Here is a 24102-nt window from a genome sequence, read left to right on the forward strand (position 1 = left end):
TTATCAACCAATGTCTTTGATTGCCACATACTCTTCCCCACACACATGGCCTGTCATGCATTTACTAATCAAAGAAAACCTACCATTACAAAACAAGAAATCATACAAATGTTAGAAATTTTACAGAGGAACAATTAGAAACTTAACATAATGACGGTAACCCTTTGAATTGGGCTCCACACGGTTACAGAGCTTCAACATTGTTCAAATATACAAAATGTAATTGCCTGGGGGAAGGAGCAATTGTGGTTTGTAAGTGTAAAGAATACGACAAAGACAATTAGAGATTGTTTGACTCACATGGACCCCCTTATTTCAGGGGCACCGGCAATGATGACGACGACTTCCCCTTTAGAGGAGCACACAGGTTGGAAGGGCTCATGGGAGTATAGACATGGGACAGATGAGACATGTATGAGACAACCCTTACAGAGTAACTTGACTATCCATAGTAAAACAATTTATTGTTAATCTCCAAAAATCATACAAAAAGGGTGAAAACTAAACAATACAAGAGCATTCCAAATTTAAACATGAAAATGCTGCATTTACTCTGAGCAACACTCTTCCGCGCAATTTAACTCACACTAGACTCTCCCACATAAGGTGTGACGCAAGAACTCACTGTGGTGTTAAGCATAATGCCGTCATGTTTTTAGCGAGGCACAAAGGCACAAGTGTTTGTATGTACCTAGAGGTTACTTTGCGCGAGTGTTTATTTCGTGTCTGGGTCTCAGAGGATGGACATTGAGCTTGCGGGGTATAAGAGTGAAAATGTCGATGTTCCTTATTATAAATGAGTGCAAGAGCGGTTCAACAGATGTGTAGCTGGGGCAGAACGTGTGTTTGTGTGTGTGTATAGCGTGTGTGTATATTGCACACCATCACGTGTGTATTGTGGCGTTTACAGGGTGTCCAGCAGACTGTCGATGCGCGTCACCAGCTCCAGTCTCTTGCTAGCTAGGGTCTTCTCGTTGTCGATGTAGGCCTCCTTCTTCACCTTGCCTGCCACCAGGCGCTCAGCCTCTTGACAGGAGCGACCCACCAGGTCCTTCACCTGGCCGTCCAGCTTCTGCACCTCACCCACCTGAAACACACACAGTGAAATGTAAGGCTCAGCAGTGTACAGACACAGGTAGATAGAAATACCGTACAAGCAATTGAACACACACACCTTATCTGAGAGGTCGGAGCCCTCTGTTTTGAGACGGGCCTGCAGGGAGCTGATGTCGTTGGTGAGGGTGCGGTGGTCGGCCTCCAGGGTCTTGCGGCCGCTGTTCAGGGCCCCCGTGTCTCGGGATTGCTTATAGCGATTCACCACCTCGTCCATGTGGCGGTACAGCCCTAAACGCTTGTTGACCAGAGTCAGGACCTGCTCTGTGATGGAGGCCACCTTCATACGAACCTCTGCAGCAGGGTCCTGGATAAAAAGATGGAGAGAGAAGGGGAGAGTCAGGAAGTGCATACAGGAAAAAAAAAAGATTAACTTAGAAGGGAGTAATGACAGAATAGTTAGTGTTCCTCATAATAAGAGCAGCAGAGCATGTTGAGGATGGAGTACCTTAGTGATGGAGAAGTCCAGGCGCACGTAGATGATGACTGTGAAGAAGAGGATGTAGAAGGCCCCCACCACCAATAGAGGCTCCTGCAGCATCAGGATCTTATTGAAGGTATAATGCACCTGGGGGATGAGAGAGAGCGAGACACTGAGGAACTACATTTACATTACATTTAAGTCATTTGGCAGACGCCCTTATCCAGAGCGACTTACAAATTGGTGAATTCACCTTATGACATCCAGTGGAACAGCCACTTTACAATAGTGCATCTAAATCATTTAAGGGGGGGTGAGAAGGATTACTTTATCCTATCCTAGGTATTCCTTAAAGAGGTGGGGTTTCAGGTGTCTCCGGAAGGTGGTGATTGACTCCGCTGTCCTGGCGTCGTGAGGGAGTTTGTTCCACCATTGGGGGGCCAGAGCAGCGAAGAGTTTTGACTGGGCTGAGCGGGAACTGTACTTCCTCAGTGGTAGGGAGGCGAGCAGGCCAGAGGTGGATGAACGCAGTGCCCTTGTTTGGGTGTAGGGCCTGATCAGAGCCTGGAGGTACTGCGGTGCCGTTCCCCTCACAGCTCCGTAGGCAAGCACCATGGTCTTGTAGCGGATGCGAGCTTCAACTGGAAGCCAGTTGAGAGAGTGGAGGAGCGGGGTGACGTGAGAGAACTTGGGAAGGTTGAACACCAGACGGGCTGCGGCGTTCTGGATGAGTTGTAGGGGTTTAATGGCACAGGCTTGCACCATCAATGAGGACCTAATCTTACATTGCATCTAAAACGTTTCTCTGCAAGGGTTTCAGATGTAAAGCATGCAGATGCTGGGCCCTAGTGGTGGTGTATCTCTGGAGCGACTGCTTATAACAATCCTGTCGTAGTAATGGCATACTCTGGTTAACTCATACAAACAAACTACCTTTCTCCCCAGAACCTCCCCCCTAAGGTCTCCAATTCCCTCTTCCACTAGGGCCCAGCAGCTCACCACTATATCCTGGATGTGCTGCTCCACCAGATTGTTCTTAGAAGCCACCAGCACAGGACGACCAAAGGTGTCCAGGTAGGTGTAGTGCAGCTGGTCTGGAATGCGGTCAATGGGGTAGGGGGTTTCCACATGGATGTTCCTGAGAGGAAAATATGTGGATCATTAGAATGAAACAGGAGATCTGTCCATTTCCACAGACACTAAAGGAGTGTGTGCACATGAACATCACGCATGCTCACCTGGCGCCTTCTGGCAGTATGAGTTTAACAGTGAGGGAGTCGATGACTTGGTCATCATATACATGGTCAACCAGCCTCATCTTCAGAGCATACTGATCCCCTGAGAACCAACGGGATGAATTCAAGCATTAGCATATAATTTTTTCGCTTTCGGGACATTTCACTTTAAAGACTTCCTGTTATTAATAGTCATGGTAATTTAGCCAACTCAACTCACCCAGAGTGTAGAGGTACTCATAGCTGGGCAGATTGTAGCCGATAATGTAGTGGGTCTTCCAGCCACCAAACAGAGGGAAGCGGGGCCGAACCTCCACCTCCACAGATTCTTCCAGAATCTGTAGGTGGGAGGTGGATATGTTGCCGATCTCATCCCGGTAGTACACATCCTGGGCTGATGCAGGAAGGATGGTCTTCGGGAGAGTGCGGAGATGCAGTTATTATACAATATTAAGAAGTCCTCCTGCGAGCATGATTTGAAAATGCCCCAAGATCCATGGCAATAAAGGAGTCTTTAAAAATCAACACACCTTAAAGGATTTAACTGATGAGATGCCACTGTCAGACTGACGCTGGTAGTCATAACGGGAGAAAGGCCCTTTCAGGAATGCACCTGTGTGCCTCATGTCAATGGTCTCTTCCACAGCAATGTTTCCCCAATGGGAGACTTCGATGATGCGGGTGATGCTGCTAATGGTGAGGAAGGGTGTGTTGTTCTCATAATGGACCTTCATGGCATCCTAAAAAGAAGGAAATAAATGTTTCTCCTTTTGCTTCTAAAACAAATATGACTCCACTAAGCCAATGTCCGCTATTCAGCTGGCCCAAAAGTGCTTAAACCATTCAAGGACATGGCCTAGCGGTCTCAGCCGGAGCCTCCAGCACACGTCTACACATGTGTATGGTTAGAATCCAGCCTTCTGCCCTTTGACACAATGTCCATCTTTCACCACTGTCATCCTCTTTATCTATCTATTCAATAAAAAGTCAGACAATACACAATAAAAATAATATTAAATGCATCCCAAATCCAGTCAGGGACCTCAGAGACACTTTACCTCGCTGAAAGGGGCGACATCACGGAAGGGGCCATACTCAATAGCTTCATCGCTCTTGCTGGGGTTGCCCAGCTTGGTGTAGCTCTCCACAGTCTTAGAGGCGAGGCGGACGCGGGTGGTCTGGCTGCGAGTGGGGTAGGGGGAGTACAGGTAGTGGTTACCCTGGAACACCACCAGCTGACGCTCAGCCTGGGTGATGTGGGTGGGGAAGGGCCTCAGGATGTGGCTCAGGACAGTCTCCACCTTCACCCGCAGCTTAGCACCCACACCCAGACTGGAGGGTAACTGCACCTTGTAAAACTCCCCACTGTAAGAGGATTGCAGATAGGAGAGGGGTCAGGTCACCAGCACCAACATATATGGTTCTAAAAACAAAGGGACAAACTAAAACAGTGAGAGAAACTCCACTGGAAAAAAGGGGTGAAGTTTAACATGGTGAAAACGTGCATATCTACAAACTTTACAGTCTAATAACATACAATGGATAATGCAATATAACCTTAGTGAACAGGGATGCACAATATATTATAAACTTCTCACCTTTGACCTTGGATTGTTGTTTGCTTGAGCTCAAGCATGGCATCCTCCTCTTCATCACCCTTCACCTAGCAAAGACACGTTTACATGCATGTCCATTCTGCTGCAATTCAACTGGACATGAGGTGTATTCATTTACAGGCAGGAATGAGTGAGTATGCAACGGTGTGAATGTAGAGTGAGTGTTCATTCCCCACGGGAAAACAATCATTGTGTAAACAATCACTGATAGTGGGGGAAATAATTGTCTACCTAGCAACTATCTGACATAAATTAAGGTCCTAGGCAATTCAAAGATATTGCACACAAAAAGGGGCTGTTCAGATCAGACACGGAAATAGCTACCCTCTCAGCGCATACGTGTCATTTAGCCACTGACGGAACAAGTTGTGTTGCGGAAGTGCACCCGCTAGCCCATTCAAACAGTTCCACACCACCATCATATAATGTACTTATTCAAATGTTTTTGCTACAGCCCTTCCGCAGTTTGGTAGATCCACCATTTAACAAAAGTAGACATTTACTAGCGATTAAGTACTGTAGCTTCCTTACCTGGACAAAGATGTTCATGTTAGCTAACTAGCTAATGTTATCCGGCTAGCTAATGTTAGTTAGCCAACTAGCTACCTGGCAAAATGTGGTTTACAGCAAATTCATTCTGAAATCACTTACCGATGCACCGACATAAGCGAGGTGGGGGGCCAGGTCGGGCTCTACCGCCAAGATAAAGTTATGTACCGCCGAGTCTCCCTGATTTGACAGAAGAATCTCTGCTGTTATCTTAGCAAGGTGCGTGCTCAGGTCCACCGTTCGTTTCACCTCCTCGTTCACCAGCCCGTCCGCAGCCACTCGATAACACAGTACAGTGATAAGGAGCAGATAAATGGGTGCGGCGAAGAAGGGGATGTTTCGCGCCATGGCTATAAAATTAAACTTAAAGATAATTTGCTTAATTGTTAAAGTTGAAGCTAGAGAGGAAGAAAGGCCACGCACCACTTCAGGACCAAAGCTGCAGCCGTAAGGATGACGTTTCATTCAGTCCTCACGTACTGACGTCATGCTGTTCTGAACAAATACGGCAGAGGGAGACGTCTCTACCCTGTTATCAAAACGAATAAAGGTCCTTGGCAATTCAAAATCTTGCACACAAAAGGAGTTGTGTAGATCAGACACAGAAGTAGCACCCCTCTCAGAACATACGTGTAATTTCGCCACTGACAGAAGGTGTTGTGGAAGTGGTGGAAAAAGTACTCAATTGTCATACTTGAGTGAAAGTGAAGATACCTTAATAGAAAATAACTCAAGTAAAAGTCACCAGGTAAAATACCAATCGAGTATAAGTATTTGCTTTTAATTCCTAAAATATACTTAAATATCAAAAGTAAAATTAGGTGGGAGTAAAATTATAAATAATGTCAAATTCCTTATATTAACCAAACCAGACCACACTATTTTATTTTATTTTTTATGGATAGCCAGATCACACTCCAACACTCAGCCATCATTTACAAATGAAACATTTGTGTTTAGTGAGTCAACCAGATCAGAGGCAGTAAGGATGACCAGGGATGTTCTCTTGATAAGTGTGTAAATTTGACCATTTTCCTGTCCCGCTAAGCATTCAAAATGTAACGAGTACTTTCGGGTGTCAGGGAAAATGTATGTAAAAAAAAAAATGGAAAAAGTAAATTAAGAATGTAGTGGAGTAAAAGTTGTAAAAAAAATTAGATAGTAAAGTACAGATACGCAAAAAAACAACTTAAGTAAGGGGGATACCTTGTCAGTTGAACAACTGAATGCATTCAACTGAAATGTGACTTGAGCATTTAACCCAACCCCTCTGAATCAGAGAGGCGCGGGGAGCTGCCATAATCAACATCCACGTCTTCGGAGCCCAGGGAACACTGGGTTAACTGCCATGCTCAGGGGCAGAACGACGGAGTTTTACCATGTCAGTTCGGGGATTCGATTTAGGTAACTGGCCCAACGCTCTAACCACTAGGCTACCAAGTAGTTCTTTAAAGTCGAGTCGGAAGAGACGGAGATATCGGGGATGAAGGTCTGGGTAACTTGTAAGTCCTATTAGCCAACGTACAATCAATGGATAATAAAATAGACGAACTACGATCACGTATATCTTACCAACGGGATATTAAAAACTATAATATCTAATGTTTCATCGAGTCGTGGCTGAACGACGACATGAATAACATACAGCTGGCGGGTTTTACACTTTTTCGGCAGGATAAGAACATCGGCCTCTGGTAATACAAGGGGTGGCGGTCTATGTATATTTGTAAACAACAGCTGGAGCACGAAATCTAAAGAAGTCTCAAGGTTTTCTTCGCCTAAGGTAGAGTATCTCATGATAAGCTGTAGACCACACTGTTAACCAAGAGAGTTTTCATGTATAATCTTCGTAGCTGTCTATTTACCACCACAAACCGATGCTGGCACGAAGACCGCACTCAATAGTTCCTGTGCCCAAAAACACTAAGGTAACCTGCCTAAATGACTACTGACCTATAGCACTCACATCTGTTGCTATGAAGTGCTTTGAAAGGCTGGTCATGGCTCACATCAACACTATTATCCCAGAAACCCTAGACCCACTCCAATTTGCATACCACCCCAATTGATCCACAAATGATGCATTCTCTATTGCACTCAACACGGCCCTTTCCCACCTGGACAAAAGGAACACCTACGTATGTGAGAATGCTGTACATTGACTACAGCTCAGCGTTCAACACCATAGTGTCCTTAAAGCTCATCACTAAGCTAAGGACCCTGGGATTAAACACCTCCCTCTGCAACTGGATCCTGGACTTCCTGACGGGCTGCCCCCAGTTAGTAACGGTAGGTAACAACACATCTGCCACGCTGATCCTCAACACAGGGGCCCCTCAGAGGTGCGTGCTCTGTCCCCTCCTGTACTCCCTGTTCACTTATGACTGCATGGCCAGGCACGACTCCAGCACCATCATCTAGTTTGCCGATGACACAACAGTGGTAGACCTGATCACCTACAACGATGAGACAGCCTACAGGGAGGAGGTCAGAGGCCTGGTTATGTGGTGCCAGGACAACAACCTCTCGCTCAACGTGATTAAGACAAAGGACATACTTGTGGACTACAGGAAAAGGAGAACCGAGCATGCCCCCATTCTCATTGACGGGGTTGTAGTGGAGCAGGTTGAGAGCTTCAAGTTCCTTGGTGTCCACATCACCAACAAACTATCATGGTCCAAACACACTAAGACAGTCGTGAAGAGGGCACGTCAAAGCCTATTCCCCCTCAGGAGACTGAAAATATTTGGCATGGGTCCTCAGATCCTCAAAAGGTTCTACAGCTGCATCATCGAGAGCACCCTGACTGGTTGCATCACTGCCTGGTTTGACAACTGCCCGGCCTCCGACTTCAAGGCACTACAGAGGGTAGTGTGTACGGCCCAGTACATCACTGGGGCTAAGCTTCCTGCCATCGAGGACCTCTATACCAGGCGGTGTCTGAGGAAGGCCCTAAAATGTGTCAAAGACTCTAGCCACCCAAGTCATAGACTGTACTCTCTACAGCACGGCAAGCGGTTCCGGAGTGCCAAGTCTGGGTCCAAAAGGCTTATTAACAGCTTCTTACAGGATGGACTACAGGACGGTAGTCATTTAGGCAGGTTACCCTCGCTTTCTTGGGCACAGGGACTATGGTGGTCTGCTTGAAACATGTAGGTAATACAGACTCGGTCAGGGAGAGGTTGAAAATGTCAGTGAAGACACTTACCAGTTTGTCCACACATGCTCTGAGTACACATCCTGGTAATCCGTCTGGCACCGTGGTCTTGTGAATGTTGACCTGTTTAAAGGTCAACATTTTTACTCATATCGGCTACAGAGAGTGTGATCACACGGTGGTCCAGAACAGCTGGTACTCTCATGCATGTTTCAGTGGTTGCTGTTCAGTGTTGCTTGCTACAGATAACCGGTCATGACCGATGTCCCATTGGCTCATCGCGCTCTAGTGACTCCTTGTGGCAGGCTGGGTGCCTGCAGGCTGACCCCAGTCATCTGTTGAACAGTGTTTCCTCTGACACATTGGTGCAGCTGGCTTCCAGGTTAAGCAGACGGGTGTCAAAAAGCGCGGTTTGGCAGGTCATGTTTCGGAGGACGCATGACTCGACCAAACCCAAAGCATCGACTGCTGTCATACATTACAGTGTAAGGGTAACTGGTCATATAAAAGTGGGCCACCTTTTAGCCAGGTACATTTCTATGGTAATGAATCCTTCAGAACTAACCTGCTCTGGAGCAGGCTAACTCGAGGCTAACTCCATTTATCCTGAATGAAGTGCCACGAGTACCAATGAAATCAGATATCCTCCCTCTCACAAATATTGTGGCATCATCCCCTTGATTTGAGGAAGACGACTGATTAAGTATTAATAGATAAATAAAAATGGTGTACATTTTTTTAAAATGTTAAAATACCTAGCACATGACACATTTAGTTATGACAGATTTACCTTTTAGGTCTGTGTGTAGCTAGCTACAACTAACTTTAGTTGAAGATGAACAGAATAGAGATGGATTATCTCTCAAGCTTTATTGACCCATGTTTAAATCGGCCAGAGGATTTTCATTTGCCTGGCTACCCAGACTCCTTGCGAAACGCCACGCACCACCCATTGACTTTAGTTTAGTCTGCAATTTAAAGTATGCATACAAGTAAAGTATGTAGCCAATGACAGAGCAGCAGAATACTTTAGGGTGAGTCGTTATGCTATGTTTTCATAGAGGTGAATAACAAAAAATACTACTGAAGAATGTCAATCCATGAGTTAGCTGACTTTCTAGTTTAGACACAAGGGCCAGCCAATTTCCCGGATGCAAATTAAGCCTACATATGACTCTTAGAACAAAACACTTTCAGTGAAGCTTCCATTGAGAATGGTGTTGGAGTGGACTTTGAACCACGAAACCACGAAGGGATATCAATCAGAGTAGAAGCCAAGCAGATCTCTTGTGCCATAAAGTTCCAGAACAATGAATACAGGGAGTGACAGGGAAAACATTATTCCCCCTCTCTTGAGAGGCAGACCATGCATAAACCCCACTATGAACAGATGCCCACTTCCAACAAAAGCCCAAGAGACTGCAGGATGATCCCATTTCTGACAAAGATTGGGGGGACAGAGCCAGTGCATTGCTAGAACCAGGCAGGCAGTGGCATAAAGATACAGACCTCTTGGCAGATGACTTCAGTACACAACATGATCAAATTCTAATTTTAATAACTTGCATAATGCCTAAAGCTAGCTGTCTGAACAAATGTTGTTGTTGATGAAAATAATGGTCAGAGCTATCCCAGATCCTTGGGACGTCCCTAATCGAACATCTACCCTAACCATTTTAAATTTCAACTTCAATGAGGGTAGGGACGTCCCAATGATACCTAATTGCACGGACCTGAAAATAAACCAGAATACAAAGAGGGCCGGGTTTAGGGCGTGTCTTCACGAACATCTGATGTCAAAGATCGCTGACACAGTTGTTTTGGAGGAAGTGACAAGAGACTGAAAACGAAAGAAATAGGCCCTCTTCAAGTAAACAAGCAGGGATTCCTTTCGCTTAATAATTGCTCTTACTTTGGAAACACAAGTGGCCACCTAGTAGTATTGAAAGTATATTGCGTTATAATTAAAGAGACGTGCGTCCTGACTGCAACTAACCACCACTGGTGGCACCAGCCAGTTTCCATCCGATCTCGGCAACTAGCTAGCTATCCAGCTAGCCTAGGTTGGGGGGCAGACAGACACAATTGAATTCATCTATTTTTCCTCCAGCACGACGAAAGGCCCATTTTGACATTCTTTAATATACCATCCATTGGTTCTGGTTGATCAAGGTAAGAATTGTAGCCGATATTCTTTTTGTGCAGTAATATTTTTTTTATGTTTACCAATTAGCTTGCTAGTAAGACGAGACCAAGTACTGAGCTAGCTAACGGGTCGATTGTCCCCGCGTTGGGTACTAAAGTTAGCCACTCACTGTGCACTGTTTAAAGTCAGCTAGGTAAAGAATGGTTCTCTACTCTGTGTGTCACTCAATCTATAGTTCTGTCCCAATTCACTGTGCAGTTAGCCAGTAAGCTAACGTTAAGTTACATGTCAAATGGCGTTGCTAGCTAATTGGCTAATGTCTGCTTTAACAGTATGCGTCCAGAGCCATGTAACTGTTTAGTATTACGTTTCTAAATTCATGGCTCTGTACACGTATAGATAGCTAAGCTATGTTCTAGCTAGCAATAACTAATATTAGCCCGCTAACTTACTAGCTCGGCCCTTCAGGGGTGAAGTTAGCTGACTAAACTTACTCAACTCCGGTTGGTTGACAACGTCATGCGCGCGCATCGATGTGGCCGGAAATTGTGTTATGATGCTGAAGTGTTATGATTCAGATAGCTGTCAATGACAAAAAGCTGTCCCATGTTTTGTTTTTAGGTGTTTGACTTTCGCTAGCTAGTTAACAACTGTAAATTTGAGACATGCGCTCATTGTGCAAATGTATTTGTTTTCAATAAACATTTTGAGAGTAAACTAGTTTACATGTTGTCAACAATCTAAGCCAACCCTGTCGGTTTTGTCGAATAGTTGGGAACGTGTCAGTTTTGTTTCTTAAACCACCAACCCGCCTATAGAGATAATTAGAATACGCTAATTTAATAGGATATGATACCGGCTATGTAATATAATAGTGAACATTAGCAAACAAGCAGACAGTTTAGCTAGAGCTGTCATGCTAGTCAATTTAGCTAACCTTGTTGGTAAAATGGCTAACGTTAGTGTTTTATGATGTGCTCATCTGTAATCATTAGGTAGATAGCTAGCCTAATACTATGACTGTGCTAGCAATGATTGCACGTTGGCGAATAATATTGACGGTAACGACAGCTTTCTTAGTTGCTTTCTGCGGGTCCGCACGAGGCATCCGACTCTTATTCCTCTGCGTCGTTTCCTTTTGCGAATAATTGGGATGTCTGCCCTGTGGGGTGTTTGGAGAATATCGTGTGAACGAAACGGTTGAGGGACCTACCGGAATTTGTCCAATATAAATTGTGTTTGTTGCAAAACGTTTTCCATTTGAAGTAAACTGTTTCCGTTTTGCAACAGACCAAATGTTTTGCTACGCAATCCGACTAATGAATAGTCTAAACGGGATCCTTGGGACGTCACCCCAATGAAGTTGACATTTTAAAATGGTTAAGGGTTAGGTAAGGGTATGGCTGTCCCAAGGTTCCGGGTAGCACTAAGCAATAAATCATTCTTAGTAGTGTTTTCTAGAAAACCATGTGACCCAACTTGCACGAATGTCATGGGTTGCAGCCAGCCAGACCACAGTCAGAGAACTGCCCTATAAATGTTAGAAATTGAATTTTTTAAATGTAATGCTTCATTTAATGGTTCAGACTGAGGTTATTCCTATTTTGCCACCATGTATCCATCTTCCACCCTCATAATCGAGTGTTCTAATGGATCATTTGTGTAGGTCTACATCCCAGGTCTGGGTTCCTAGATGCAAGGCCTTGTGGTGCAATTTACTGACAAATTGAAAAACTAGTTCAGTTTGACTTTGCTGTACTATATTACACCAAATAACCTTATTATACCCATTTTAGTCTGTGTTAATACTGTGCTCAGGAAAATATTCACATTAGAATTTAATTGTCTGACATGCTGCAGTATTTGTTTGTGTGCACTAAGCAAATGTAAGATTCAGTACTCAAAGCTTAGCCTAATGCAAACTGCATGGTCCAGTGTTGGCTCCCTTTGCTTTCAATAGCCCATGATTGAAATGAAAGAGCAGAGGTAGTGGACGTTGACTGTCTTTTTAAAGGTGCAACCTTTTGTTACTATTGAAGATTGTTACTCAGTGTCTCATTCTAACTGCTTGTGCAAGAACTGCAGCAATGAATGAAAATGTCTGGCTTGTTTTGAAATTTAGGCTGCCTATGTCATCATGTTTCTGGCCCCTCCTGATAGCTTGTTTCCTTATTCCATGATCTTTATCGACCAGTCAGTTATAGGGAATCAATACTATCCTGGTGTTTTCCATGCTTGTCTGCAGATTCTTTTGGAACCAACACCATTTTACTGTGAAACCAATAATGGAACTGATACTGTATGTCGTTGCTTTTAAGGATCGGAATATAGTGGTGAGGAGGAGTTCCGTGGACCCTTCGTGTCCAGAAGTAATTTAGCCATTCATTGTGGTCATTGCACTCTGTAGAGTTGCTTTTTGTCTTGAGTTTTCTCATGTCAATTAACTTGTGACTCTGCTTGATTACTCATAAATAAAGTCAGATTTAGGAAGGTTAAGGGTACAACACTGTGTACTCAGCTGGCTTTGTTGGCAAAATCACTACGTTTTTCGACGCCAGTGGATCTCAAAACTGAACTTGGATCCACGTTAAGTAGCAATGATATCCTATTCAATAAAACAATCATTTGTTTCTTTCCAGCAATTTTCTTAATTACATGATTGTCCAACTAGCAAAGGAGTTTTGAAGTTGAGGGTGTAGTATTTATAAAGTTTAGCAATCTTAATGATTGATTAGTAATGCCTGACGAGTTCCTATAAATTGGTGTCTGTTACGTGAACTGATTTAAGATGGTTTTTGCTTTCTGAGTATAAAGTCACGTTTTATGAGCTCCTGTATGCTGCTTCTGTCTAGTCTGAACATTCCTTACAGTTGATGTTCCACCCTCTTGAACGGCACATTATATTACCGTCAATGCAGAATTCTTAAGAGGGCCCTCATTGTCACGTTGTGTTGCTTGAAATAAATTTAAGTTGAAGGTTGATTTAAATGAAGGTTGCTTCGTTTCAATGCTAGTGTAACCATTTAAGGGTGAGGCTCCTTGACAGAAAGAAGCAGTGCTAATGGTGGCTCTGCACGGCAGCCTTACTTAGCCTAAATGTTGTGAATTAGATCTGGTGATGCTGTTAAGAGAATGTTGGTCAGTGAGAGCAAGAGATGCTTTATCAAGAATAGCGTATTCCACTCTCGCTGTCTGTGGATCAAGTCTCATAACTGGCCTTCACATGTTGAAACGTTTTCTGGTTCACGCTAAGCCTACATTCCTCTCCCAAACCTGAGTCCTATACAAGTGAAAATAGAGGAACATGTTGGAGGGGATGGCAGAGTTTTAAAAACTAGTCTGTTTGTTGTTTCTTATTTAGTGAGGGACAAACTGTACTTAGTTACATTCCCAGAACTGTTCCTACTCAGAGCATTTCAACACACACTGTGCCAGATGCCAATCGCAACTTTTTAACGGGCCGTGGTTTCACATTTGATTGACAGACAGATGGTATAACGTTTGACCTTTGGTCTGCTGTTATGTGTGTTGATGTGTTCCTGAATGTCTCTGTGTGCGGTCATGCCAGTGTCTTGTGTGTCGTAATCCCCACGACTGGACAACTAGCTTTGGACCACATGACTAGGGTGAGGGTGAGCTGGCAGCTGGTCAAAGTAGTCCATGGCACGAAGACGTGTTATAGTATTTGCAGTAGTTGCCTATTATAATATTGCCTGCGTCATAGAGCATAAACAGCATTGCTTTTTAACCCTGGGGGGGCACAAAGGCCTGTGTGCCTGTGTTTATAGGCTGCTTTTATACTGTGTTTATCATGCTAATAATGAGGATGACCGTATGATGGTCATGTTAGCTATGCCACATGGTCAGTCCACCATTCTAATTGAGTGCGCCTTATATTTCCCCAGCTGTGGCACAATGACGTCTAGGAAGAAAGTACTACTTAAAGTCATCATCCTGGGAGACTCTGGGTGAGTGTCCTGTACCTTGCACAGCCACTTACACATCTTCTCTGTTATCATAGAAGGTTACAAAATATGTGTTTACCAGTCATTCTGTCATATCTGTTGCTGACCTGAATCTATCTCGTCAGAGTTGGGAAGACCTCCCTGATGAACCAGTATGTGAATAAGAAGTTCAGTAACCAGTACAAAGCCACAATTGGAGCTGATTTCCTGACGAAAGAAGTGATGGTGGACGACAGGCTTGTCACCATGCAGGTACTGGGGAAGGGGTACTATAAAGTTGCATCACAAGTGCTGTGCTGAAGTACAGGTCAATGGGTAGGCCTATATTGTATTGTTCTTCATAAACATGTATGCCCCTCCCCTGTGCTCTGTCACAGATCTGGGACACAGCGGGGCAGGAGAGGTTCCAGTCTCTGGGCGTGGCATTTTACCGCGGGGCAGACTGTTGCGTGCTGGTGTTTGACGTGACCGCCCCCAACACCTTCAAGACCCTAGACAGCTGGAGGGACGAGTTCCTCATACAGGCCAGCCCCCGAGACCCCGAGAACTTCCCCTTCGTAGTGCTAGGCAACAAGATTGACCTGGAGAACAGACAGGTGGATCCAGATGTAGCGTTTGAAACCAGAGCATCTGACAGTAAGTAGCTTTTGTGTCCCTTCAGAGAATGACGGCTGTTTTTTGTCTGTATCTGACAGGTGACGACTAAACGAGCACAGGCCTGGTGTCAGAGCAAGAACAACATCCCCTACTTCGAGACCAGCGCAAAGGAAGCCATCAACGTTGAACAGGCTTTCCAGACTATTGCACGCAATGCTCTTAAACAGGTAGGGGGTCAGAAGGGAGCTTGTGAGAGCTTAGCTGAATGCCGTGTGTGTATTGACAGTATTTTTATACTTTGTTTTTATTGAGGAACACAGTACCAATAAAGTAAAATAAAAAAATAACTGGCAGTTACAGTGAACATCATATTAGTTACATTGACGTCTTTGAATTAGACCTACAAAACCCATTTTTCCCAGTATTCCTGACCTCTCTCCTCTTGTGTTCTTAAAGCAAAGGTCATACGCCCCATGTGGTGTATTTCTTTTACAATGTCTATCCATTGTGTCACTGTGGGAGGGTCTTTTTGTAGCCATTTCCTAGTGACAGTAGGACCTTCAAGAGGTACTTTTCTCTATTGTGTAAGTTATCAGGTATTTCACCCAAGTACAAAGAAATGAATGTTTGTTCTATGTCAAATCCTGTTATTTTTCCAATGTTAGATCTTATTTCTCCACAGTAAGTTTCGATTGCGGGGCAGGTCCAAAAGATATGAGTGATCCACCCTCAATAGACCGCATTCTCTCCAACAAGGGTGTAGTGAGCCAGTCTATTTTGACTTCAGTATAGGTGTTATGAAGAAACGTATAACATTCTTCCAATAGAATTCTCTCCATGACCTTGAGTTGGTGGAGCGTTGTTGAGTCTCTAATATGTTCAACCATGTTTCATCAGTTATTTCAATGTAAATTTCCTACCATTTCTTTTTTATTTAATATAGTTTGTAGAATGTTTCTTTGAGGATTGAATACCCAAGTAGATTTGAAATTTTTTTGTTACTCCCCAAGTTGTTGTATTGACGTCTTGATATCCATGCACGTTGGAAGCCACACAAAAAGCTTAACGTCATCTCGTCTTTTTCTCCCTTTAGGAGACAGAGGTGGAGTTGTACAATGAGTTCCCTGAACCGATAAAGCTGGACAGGAACGAACGTTCCAAGCCATCAGCGGAGGCCTGCAGCTGCTGAGGTCCTAGCAGACTTACTGTCGGCCCTGCTACCCTGTCTTGCCTTGTCTAACCCCTATGCCTCACTGTGTGCTCCCCTTTGCCCAATATTATCACTGGCCTTCGTAGATGCGAGTTCCGCTCGAAAAGTATACTTTACACATGCTGCACTCACACCCCAGTTTACTCATCACACACTTACTCTCAAGATAAGTCTCCAAGCCCAATGAACACCCAGATGGATATTAGAGCATTTAGTATTTCCCCCTTAACTGTCTCATGATGCAAATACCTTTTTTTATAGACACCATTGTTTCCATGGCATCTCCCAACCTCACACACATGCATGCATACATACATACATACAGAAATAAAATCCTATGACATTTTAAAGGGAGGGTTAGTTCCAGTGGTAAAGGAGGTTGTGAAGGATCAGAATGATGAATTTATATATATGTGTGTGTGTGTGTGTGTGTGTCATGCCAATGTACTGCCCAAAGATACATGTGTTAATTGTCTTGGAAGTGAACTAGCAAGTCCAACATATGAGTGTGTTGTTCAAGGTGTTTTTTTTGCACTTTGTCATGTAGACCTATTAAAATCCTGTTTGACACCTCATTTTGGAGCCACAATAAAAAAAAAAACACATTTTAAGTCGAGGCTGAAGAGGCAGTGTGAATTTGAACTCTGCCGTCCCCTAACTGCCTGACATGCTTTGTTTCTCAATTGGAAAAGTCGAGCAGCAAATTGTCAACATTCTGCGACCTGACACGGGGTAGAGAATCAAAGGGAGGACGTCCAATCGGATACAGCTGGGGGAGGGGACAGATATTTTTCAAGCATATAAGTCGTTATTAGTTATTGCCACATTTTTACACTGGCAACTGTTGCAAGACTTTGTGTGCAAATCTTTAAGTCTGTCAATTGTTTCGCGTAGGCAAAAACCATGCATGTTGTCAGTTCATGTCTGCTGATAGCTCAGGTGCTTGATATTTCTTTTAACTGATCAGATCTGTCTGTATATTGTTATTACTATGTTTAGAATTTGAATTGCATCAGAGGACCGAGAACACAACTTTTTATTTAAATTATACAAAAAAAATACGGGGGAAATCTGTTAGCATTAATCATATTAATGAAATGGCTTCATCTACATTGTTTGAAAATAGTTTTGGATTTCAAGGAACTGATAAGTCATTGAATAAAGAATGTGTGCGTTTCTGCAAGGAGAACATGTAAAGCATAGGTGACTATCAAGGCTCATACTGAACAAAAATATAAACGGAACATGTAAAGTGTTGGTAAAGTGTTTAATGAGCTGAAATAAAAGATCCCAGAAATTTTCCATATGCAGAAAAAGCTTATTTCTCTCAATTGTTGTACACATTTGTTTTCATCCCTGTGTGTGAGCATTTCTCTTTTGCCAAGATTGTTTTATTTCAATTAACCAGGCAAATCGGTTCACAAATTATTTAAAATGGACGATGCTGGGCCAATTGTGCGCCGCCCTACAGGACTCCCCATCACGGCCGGATGTGAAACAGCCTGGCTAATCCATCCACCTGACAGGTGTGGCATATCAAGAAGCTGATTAAATAGCATGATCATTACACAGGTGCACGTTGTGCTGGGGACAATAAAAGGCCACAAAAATATGCAGATTTTTCACACAATGTCAGATGTCTCAAGTTGAGTGCGTGCAATTTGGCATGCTGACTGCAGGAATGTCCAACAGAGCTGTTGCCAGATATTGACATTTTAGTTTCTCCACCATAAGCCACCTTAAACGTCATTTTAGAGAACTTGGCAGTACATCCAACTGGCCTCACAACCACAGACCAAGTGAAACCACACCAGTCCAGGACCGCCACTTCCAGCTTCTTCACCTGCACGATCGTCTGAGGGGGGGTGCTGAAGAGCATTTCCGTCTGTAATAAGTCCCTTTTGTGGGGAAATGCTCCTTTTGATTGGGTGGACCTACGCCTTTCCAGGCCCATCCAGGGCTATGCCCCTACCCAGTCATGTGAAATCCATAGATCAGCCAGCGCCTAATTAATTAATTTAAATTGACTGATTTCCTTCTATGATCTGTAACTCAGTAGAATCTTTGAAATGGTTGCATGTTGGGTTTATATTTTTGTTCAGTATATAATCAATAGTATACTTTTGGGAATACATTGACAGTTTTAGTTTTGCATGGGGGCACTGTATTCCTATTCTTCGGTTTACTGCTCGTACATAAAATGTCAAAATTGGTTACTTTCGAAGGCAGACACATGACAGAAACATCCAAATCTGAAAAAAATGTTTAATAACTATCTTTAACCATTACCAGACAGACATAACAATAACCAGAAACCATTTCCTCTCTTCCACATCAATCAACCCACCGCAATATCAAGACAATGAGGTCTAAATTTTTCTATCTGTTCCCTTCTCTCTTCAGTCAGTCAATGTTTCTGTCCCACTCAGTTGGTCCTGGGTTTCTTATTGGCTCCCTGCAGCCACTGTTGGAGAGGCCCTGCAGTCTTCAGCTGCATCTCAGGCCTGGTCTCTCTTGTGTGCCCCTCCTGTTTGACTTCCCCAGTGTCTGACTCTTTCCTCTTTGGGTGCGTGCTGCTCTTCAGCCAGCCCATCATCATCTTACTGCTGGCTGAAGGCTTGGGCTCCTGGGGAAGGTGATGAGGGGGTAAGTGGAGGCAGGGAGGAACAAGTAATATTGTATGGAGCCAATTATACATTTTCTCTTTAGGTTTTAAATCTAGATTTTTAGTAAATATGTGAAATGTTCAGTCTGGGACCACCTTTCTAATGATCATGAGATATTCAATGGTTGGAACACATCATCAGACATCTCAAATATGGGTATGTAGTGAGGCCAAGCTGTTGTACCTTAGCTTGAAGATCCACTGGCTGCAGGCACTCAGGGGAGTTGTTTCGAGAGTTGTTAACAAATGAGGAGACAGGGTGAAAGGTCAGTGTATTTTTGGACTGAAGCAATTTAAGGGCATCTAATGACTTGACATCACCAAAATCCAGCCATCTTCTGACCTCCTCTTCTCCATCGAGAATCGCTGGCATCCTGTATGTCAATCACAATCATTGGTAATTCTACATCATACACAAAATCTCATATACACAGAACATACTCAATTTACTCGAAGAGAGAGTAATGCTTGAGACTGAGGCCCTTACCGGTCATGGATGCCTTGAAGATTAGGGGATGCATCCATAGTGATCACAGTGTAGGTGTAGAGGGGATCTCCACCACTAGGGGGAGTCCAACAGTCAAACAGTCCTGCAATGGTAAGCAACCGCCATCCTCTCCACTCATTGTCTCCTTTGTCCTCCTACACAAGACAGACACACAAATAGGCAAGGTATATATGCTCAAAAGGCAATGCTCAAATTATTTCATTACTGCAGACTAAAAACAGAGAGAGATCACAAATGGGTCTGAATGGAGTCAAAAAGGGTGTTTTTGAGGGGGAGAAAGGACAGCTGATGGGGGATATCATCAGTGTAATCAGACTCAAGCATCTTACTCTGAATGTTGTCAGTTTTCTGTGTTTGCTCAGTGATGCATGGTCCATGTGTGTCAGCAGCTCACCTCTTTCTGGTCTACAGAGCCTTCCTCAGAACTGCATGTCTGTAAATCCTCCTTACAGGGTGTTCCCTCATCCTGGTCCTCTGTTTTCACATGAACGGGTCCTTGAGTCTGGGGGAAATAGATGAAGAAGGGCTGCTTGTCTTTCTCCTGCCTCCTCCATTCATAAAAGCCATCAGCCAGGATGACACAGCGCTGTCCTTTCAACAGCGGATCCTGAAATGAAATAGTACACAAACATTCACTAATACACATGGAAACCGTTTGAGGATGTTGACAATGAGTTATGTGCATTTCATGTGGAAATTAATCAAACTGACTCCACACCTTGTAGGACTTCTTCTCTAGCAGGCTCTCACTGCGACAGTTGTTGGTGCTATACTGCATCTTGTTTGGGTCATTCTCCTTGAACCAGGCAGGCACCAGGCCCCAACGCATCACTGCCAGCACACATTCATCCACTGGGGCATTCTGAGAGAAAAGGGTTGGATGGGGACCATCTGGTTAATACACAAATCTTTTCCTCCAGGAAAGGCGCAAATGACGCCCCCCAAAAGAAACATCCAGCCCTCCTGGCCAGGATCAGTTGATCTGCTTCAGTTGCACAACTATACTTACCTTAACAAAATGTCTTTGGGACAACAAGACTGGGCTCAAAGACTGGGGGCTCTTGTTGTAGGAAGGTCGGTACTTATCAGAATCTCCGTCTTTCCACCTTGGCTGTCGACGCTGCCCTCCTCGGTCTCTGTACTGGGAGGCGCGGCTGACTTCATCTGCCGCCAGGGTGCATGCAGTCCTCCCACACATCCTCAGCCCAGTAGTCCCAGTGCAGTCTGATGGAATAACAACAACATGCAGTCATGAAATGCATGCATTGGGTTTGCCAGTAGATACCGACCCTACCATTGCGCTTGTTTACACTGAGCTGAACTGGGGTCGGAACGCAATCATGGTAACATTATTTTGCCAGTGCGAGATATGGGTCGGAAAACGTACCTCAATGCAGGGATGAGATATGCCACTGTACTCCAAATTTGACCAATTTCCACAATTTTATTTAACTAGGCAAGTCACAACAATACATCGAGAAGATTTAAAAGCTGCTTGTTTTCCCAGAAAACATGCTAGCTAGCAGTAGCCACCGTGGCCATTATGGAATGGCAGTGTCAGCCAATCAGTTTTTTTGTTGTTCAACGCAACATTCCATAATGGCTGCTGTGGCTATTGCTAGCTAGTATGAGGACAGAATGGGCTGTTTCCCAGGAAAACTAGCAGTATATCAATCTCGATAGAGCAGTGTGGATAGAGGTACAATTTGCAGTACAGTGACATCCCAGGTACGTTTTCCGACCAATATCTTGTGCTGGCTCTACCTGTCTTAATGTAACCATGATTGCTTTCTGAACCTAGCCAGCAGATCCGACCTGCTTGCTTACAGATGCACTAGGGTCGGACAGGCTTCAAGTATAGGTTAAGACACCGCAGAGCTGGCTCGAGATGTGGCTCGGAAAACGTACCTTAATCCAGGGATGATAAATGCATGATACTCCAAATTGTACTATTAACCCAGCTGTTACAAGGGAAGATTGAACGACTACTAAATAAAACAGCAGTCGTTCAATCTTCTCGGTTTAACAGTTGGGTTAATGTAACAATTCATAGTACAACGCATTTCTTACCCCTGGATTGTGGTACGTTTTCCAAGCCATATCTTGCTCCGGCTCCAGTGTCTTAAACTTCATAGGGATAGGCGTCCCATCAACTGGATGGTTGTAAATCATTTAGCGCCGTGTGTCACGATCGCAGATTTTAGAGAGACAACAAATGTCGGTACATACAAGTCTTATATTAGCTGAAAGTCTAAATTCTTGTCAGCCTAAACTGCACTGTCCAATTTACAGTAGCTATTACTGCGGGAAAAAAATGCCATGCTATTGTTTGAGGAGAGCTCCTAACAACAAAACACTTTTCACAGCGGTAGGTTTGATAAATTCACCTCCGAAGGTGGAATGTGTACTTACATTCTGAAATCTTGCTCTGATTTATCATCCAAAGGGTCCCAGAGATAACATGAAGTGTTGTTTTGTTAGATAAAAATCATTTTTCATATCCTAAAAAAGGTCCATATAGCACGATCCGATTTTGTATTTCCACTCGTTCAATTTGCAAAGAAAGTAATCTGTGAAAACGTAACCCTAAATGTTGTTTCAACCAGTCAAATAACATTCGTATTTATTCCTCAGAGATCCTAAAACGTAACCAGACTTCACTATATCATTAGGGGTGTAGTATATCCTATAGGACACCAAATTTGGTCAGAGAGCGATGCCTTCATGGCACGCCGATGACGTGGGCAGTCTTCACTTGATTGACTGTCACTTTGTCAAATAAGCACCAATCGGGGTCAAACAAAGCTAATGATCTGGGCTTTACAGGAATATGCAGAAACCCAGTATATGTCGCAAAATGTTACTGCTAACCTTGTGCGACAGCAAGCCTTTTTCATTTGGACAAAAATATGGAGGAGTTACGAAGTTATGAAAACTGGGTGTTTTGCAAATGTTGATCTTATAATATGGCTAATAACACTGGAAAAGCTAAATCAAAGACCAAGTATACAGATTGAATGATATACTTGCAGAAAAATGTAATGTGAATGTAAATGTCTCCTTCACGATTTGCACAAATGTACCTGGGTGACTTCACACGTCATGCAGTTTGCTCATACTTCAAGTTATCCGTCTGAAACTTTGCACATACACTGCTGCTATCTTGTGGACACCATCAGAATTACAACCAGAGTGATGGCTAGATTTGGGACCTTGCTGTTGCATTTCAAAGATGATGTATTTTCATATACCAGATCTATTGTGTTATATTCTCCTACATTCCTTTCACATTTCCACAAACTTCAAAGTGTTTTCTTTCTAATAGTACCAAGAATATGCATATCCTTGCATCAGGCAGTTAGATTTGGGTGTCATTTTAGGCAAATGTAGAAAAAAGGGGGTTATTCCTATTTAGCTTCATGTCCACCAGATACATCAAACTCTTCACGCTCCAGTGGAAGTTATTCATTGTTAATGGAACAGTCCGCAATGCTACATTTGGGATGCCGCACTAGGCTGCGGTGCGTTCTGTGTAGCGCACGCATTCAATATTTTCAACTCGTGAGTTGCATTACCGTGCAGTGGTACAAATGGAAGTTCATTATGCGTGTCCCATGGCGGGGGTTGCACCATACTGAGGCCAAATTATGATGACAATTGTGTAGTTAGAGAGGAGAAGATACTGGATGAATGACTGGAAATTCATCTCTGGTAAGAATGACACAGACAATTCATCATTACTATACTTGGGTAGCCAACAGAACGCAGTACAGAATTAATACACACAGCACTTTTCAGTGTGTAATTTAGCATGCCATCACGCAGAGCAAGCTAGTGATTTGAAATCAGTACTCTATATGGGAACAACCAGTTCAATTTGTTGATGTTGCTAGAGATGAGTGGAAAGAATAGAAACAAACTAGATTAATTGTTGTAATATGCCGTTGTGCGCACCATTCTCTTGGTAGCTCTGCCATCCTATGAAACCATTAGGTCAACAGGATAATAACTTTCATCTGTTCTAATTATTAGCTTTGGTCAAACAAAGCCAAAATGGTCTTCTCTATGCTGCAAACCTTGCAACCTTGCAAGGGTCATGATGTACAGAAAATGTGGGCTAGACATTTGGCAAAAACAACATATTGCAAAATGCATGTATCTGGTGGACATATGGCATTAATATACACAGGAAGGCTGTCAGACCCTAGTACAGCTGTAAGCAAGTGGGTTGGATCTGCTGGCTAGTTCCGACCCCAATGACAGTGCAGCTCGGTGTAAACAAATGTAACAGTAGATTCGGTATCTTCTGGAAAGCATTGGGTATGCGAACTGACAAACTAAACATTTTCCAAGGTGACTCAAGAAGCATTAGCTAATAGCTAGCTATATCGATCTACCAGTAACGTGAACTATCTCTGTTAGCTTAGCTTGCTAGCTACCAAGTCAACCATGCAACTTTATTTTCAGCTAACTGTCTAGGAAGCCACGGTTCAACTTCAGATAGCTGACAAATCGTCCGATGCATGGTAAAAATGGGAGAACCAAATATTAGTATTTACATAGTGGTGATTTACCGTTGTTTGTGAAATTTCTGTTGTTTCGGACTGAACTTCGTCTCGACTTGCCAGTCACTGCAGCAGAAGTCAGAGGGGCGTTCGGATGGTTAATTCTTCTTCTGATATCTTGGCGGTTACGCAAACAAACGTTGTGCATGTCGCTACCTACTGTGATGGAATATACGATCAATCATGATCTGGGTACATCTTTTCCTTCTTTTACATTGTACAGCTAGCTCCATGTTCAAATATTTGGCATTTAATACACCGTAATGGGGATGGGACAAATTATCTGACATTTAAACTAAGGAATCTTTACTTTTCCAGGCAAAACCTTCTAACCTCAGCAGCACTGATAAGCTTT

General features: G+C 43.5%; 3 protein-coding genes across 3 annotated transcripts; 1 reads left to right on the forward strand and 2 right to left on the reverse strand.

The window, feature by feature from the left end:
• Positions 1 to 438: 438 nt before the first annotated feature.
• On the reverse strand, positions 439 to 5413 carry LOC135542094 (dolichyl-diphosphooligosaccharide--protein glycosyltransferase subunit 1-like). Its single transcript, XM_064968752.1, has 10 exons — positions 5037 to 5413; positions 4368 to 4432; positions 3828 to 4134; positions 3300 to 3509; positions 2990 to 3182; positions 2773 to 2872; positions 2534 to 2672; positions 1562 to 1681; positions 1175 to 1420; positions 439 to 1087 (listed from the first exon to the last, which is right to left on the reverse strand). The coding sequence occupies exons 1-10, from the start codon at positions 5397 to 5399 to the stop codon at positions 905 to 907; spliced, it is 1926 nt and encodes a 641-aa protein (XP_064824824.1). The 5' UTR covers positions 5400 to 5413; the 3' UTR covers positions 439 to 904.
• Positions 5414 to 9887: 4474 nt separating this feature from the next.
• LOC135542097 (ras-related protein rab7) lies at positions 9888 to 17311 on the forward strand. Its single transcript, XM_064968754.1, has 6 exons — positions 9888 to 10263; positions 14143 to 14205; positions 14328 to 14454; positions 14580 to 14798; positions 14898 to 15026; positions 15893 to 17311. Exons 2-6 carry the CDS (start codon positions 14153 to 14155, stop codon positions 15986 to 15988), a joined length of 624 nt encoding a protein of 207 aa, XP_064824826.1. The 5' UTR covers positions 9888 to 10263; positions 14143 to 14152; the 3' UTR covers positions 15989 to 17311.
• Positions 17312 to 18260: 949 nt separating this feature from the next.
• On the reverse strand, positions 18261 to 23866 carry hmces (5-hydroxymethylcytosine binding, ES cell specific). The gene is made up of 7 exons (XM_064968753.1): positions 23757 to 23866; positions 20192 to 20406; positions 19901 to 20044; positions 19577 to 19789; positions 19162 to 19316; positions 18859 to 19048; positions 18261 to 18635 (listed from the first exon to the last, which is right to left on the reverse strand). The coding sequence occupies exons 2-7, from the start codon at positions 20378 to 20380 to the stop codon at positions 18435 to 18437; spliced, it is 1092 nt and encodes a 363-aa protein (XP_064824825.1). The 5' UTR covers positions 20381 to 20406; positions 23757 to 23866; the 3' UTR covers positions 18261 to 18434.
• Positions 23867 to 24102: the final 236 nt, after the last annotated feature.

Source organism: Oncorhynchus masou, chromosome 6 (assembly GCF_036934945.1).
Source record: "Oncorhynchus masou masou isolate Uvic2021 chromosome 6, UVic_Omas_1.1, whole genome shotgun sequence".
In the NCBI taxonomy this organism is placed as follows: domain Eukaryota; kingdom Metazoa; phylum Chordata; class Actinopteri; order Salmoniformes; family Salmonidae; genus Oncorhynchus; species Oncorhynchus masou.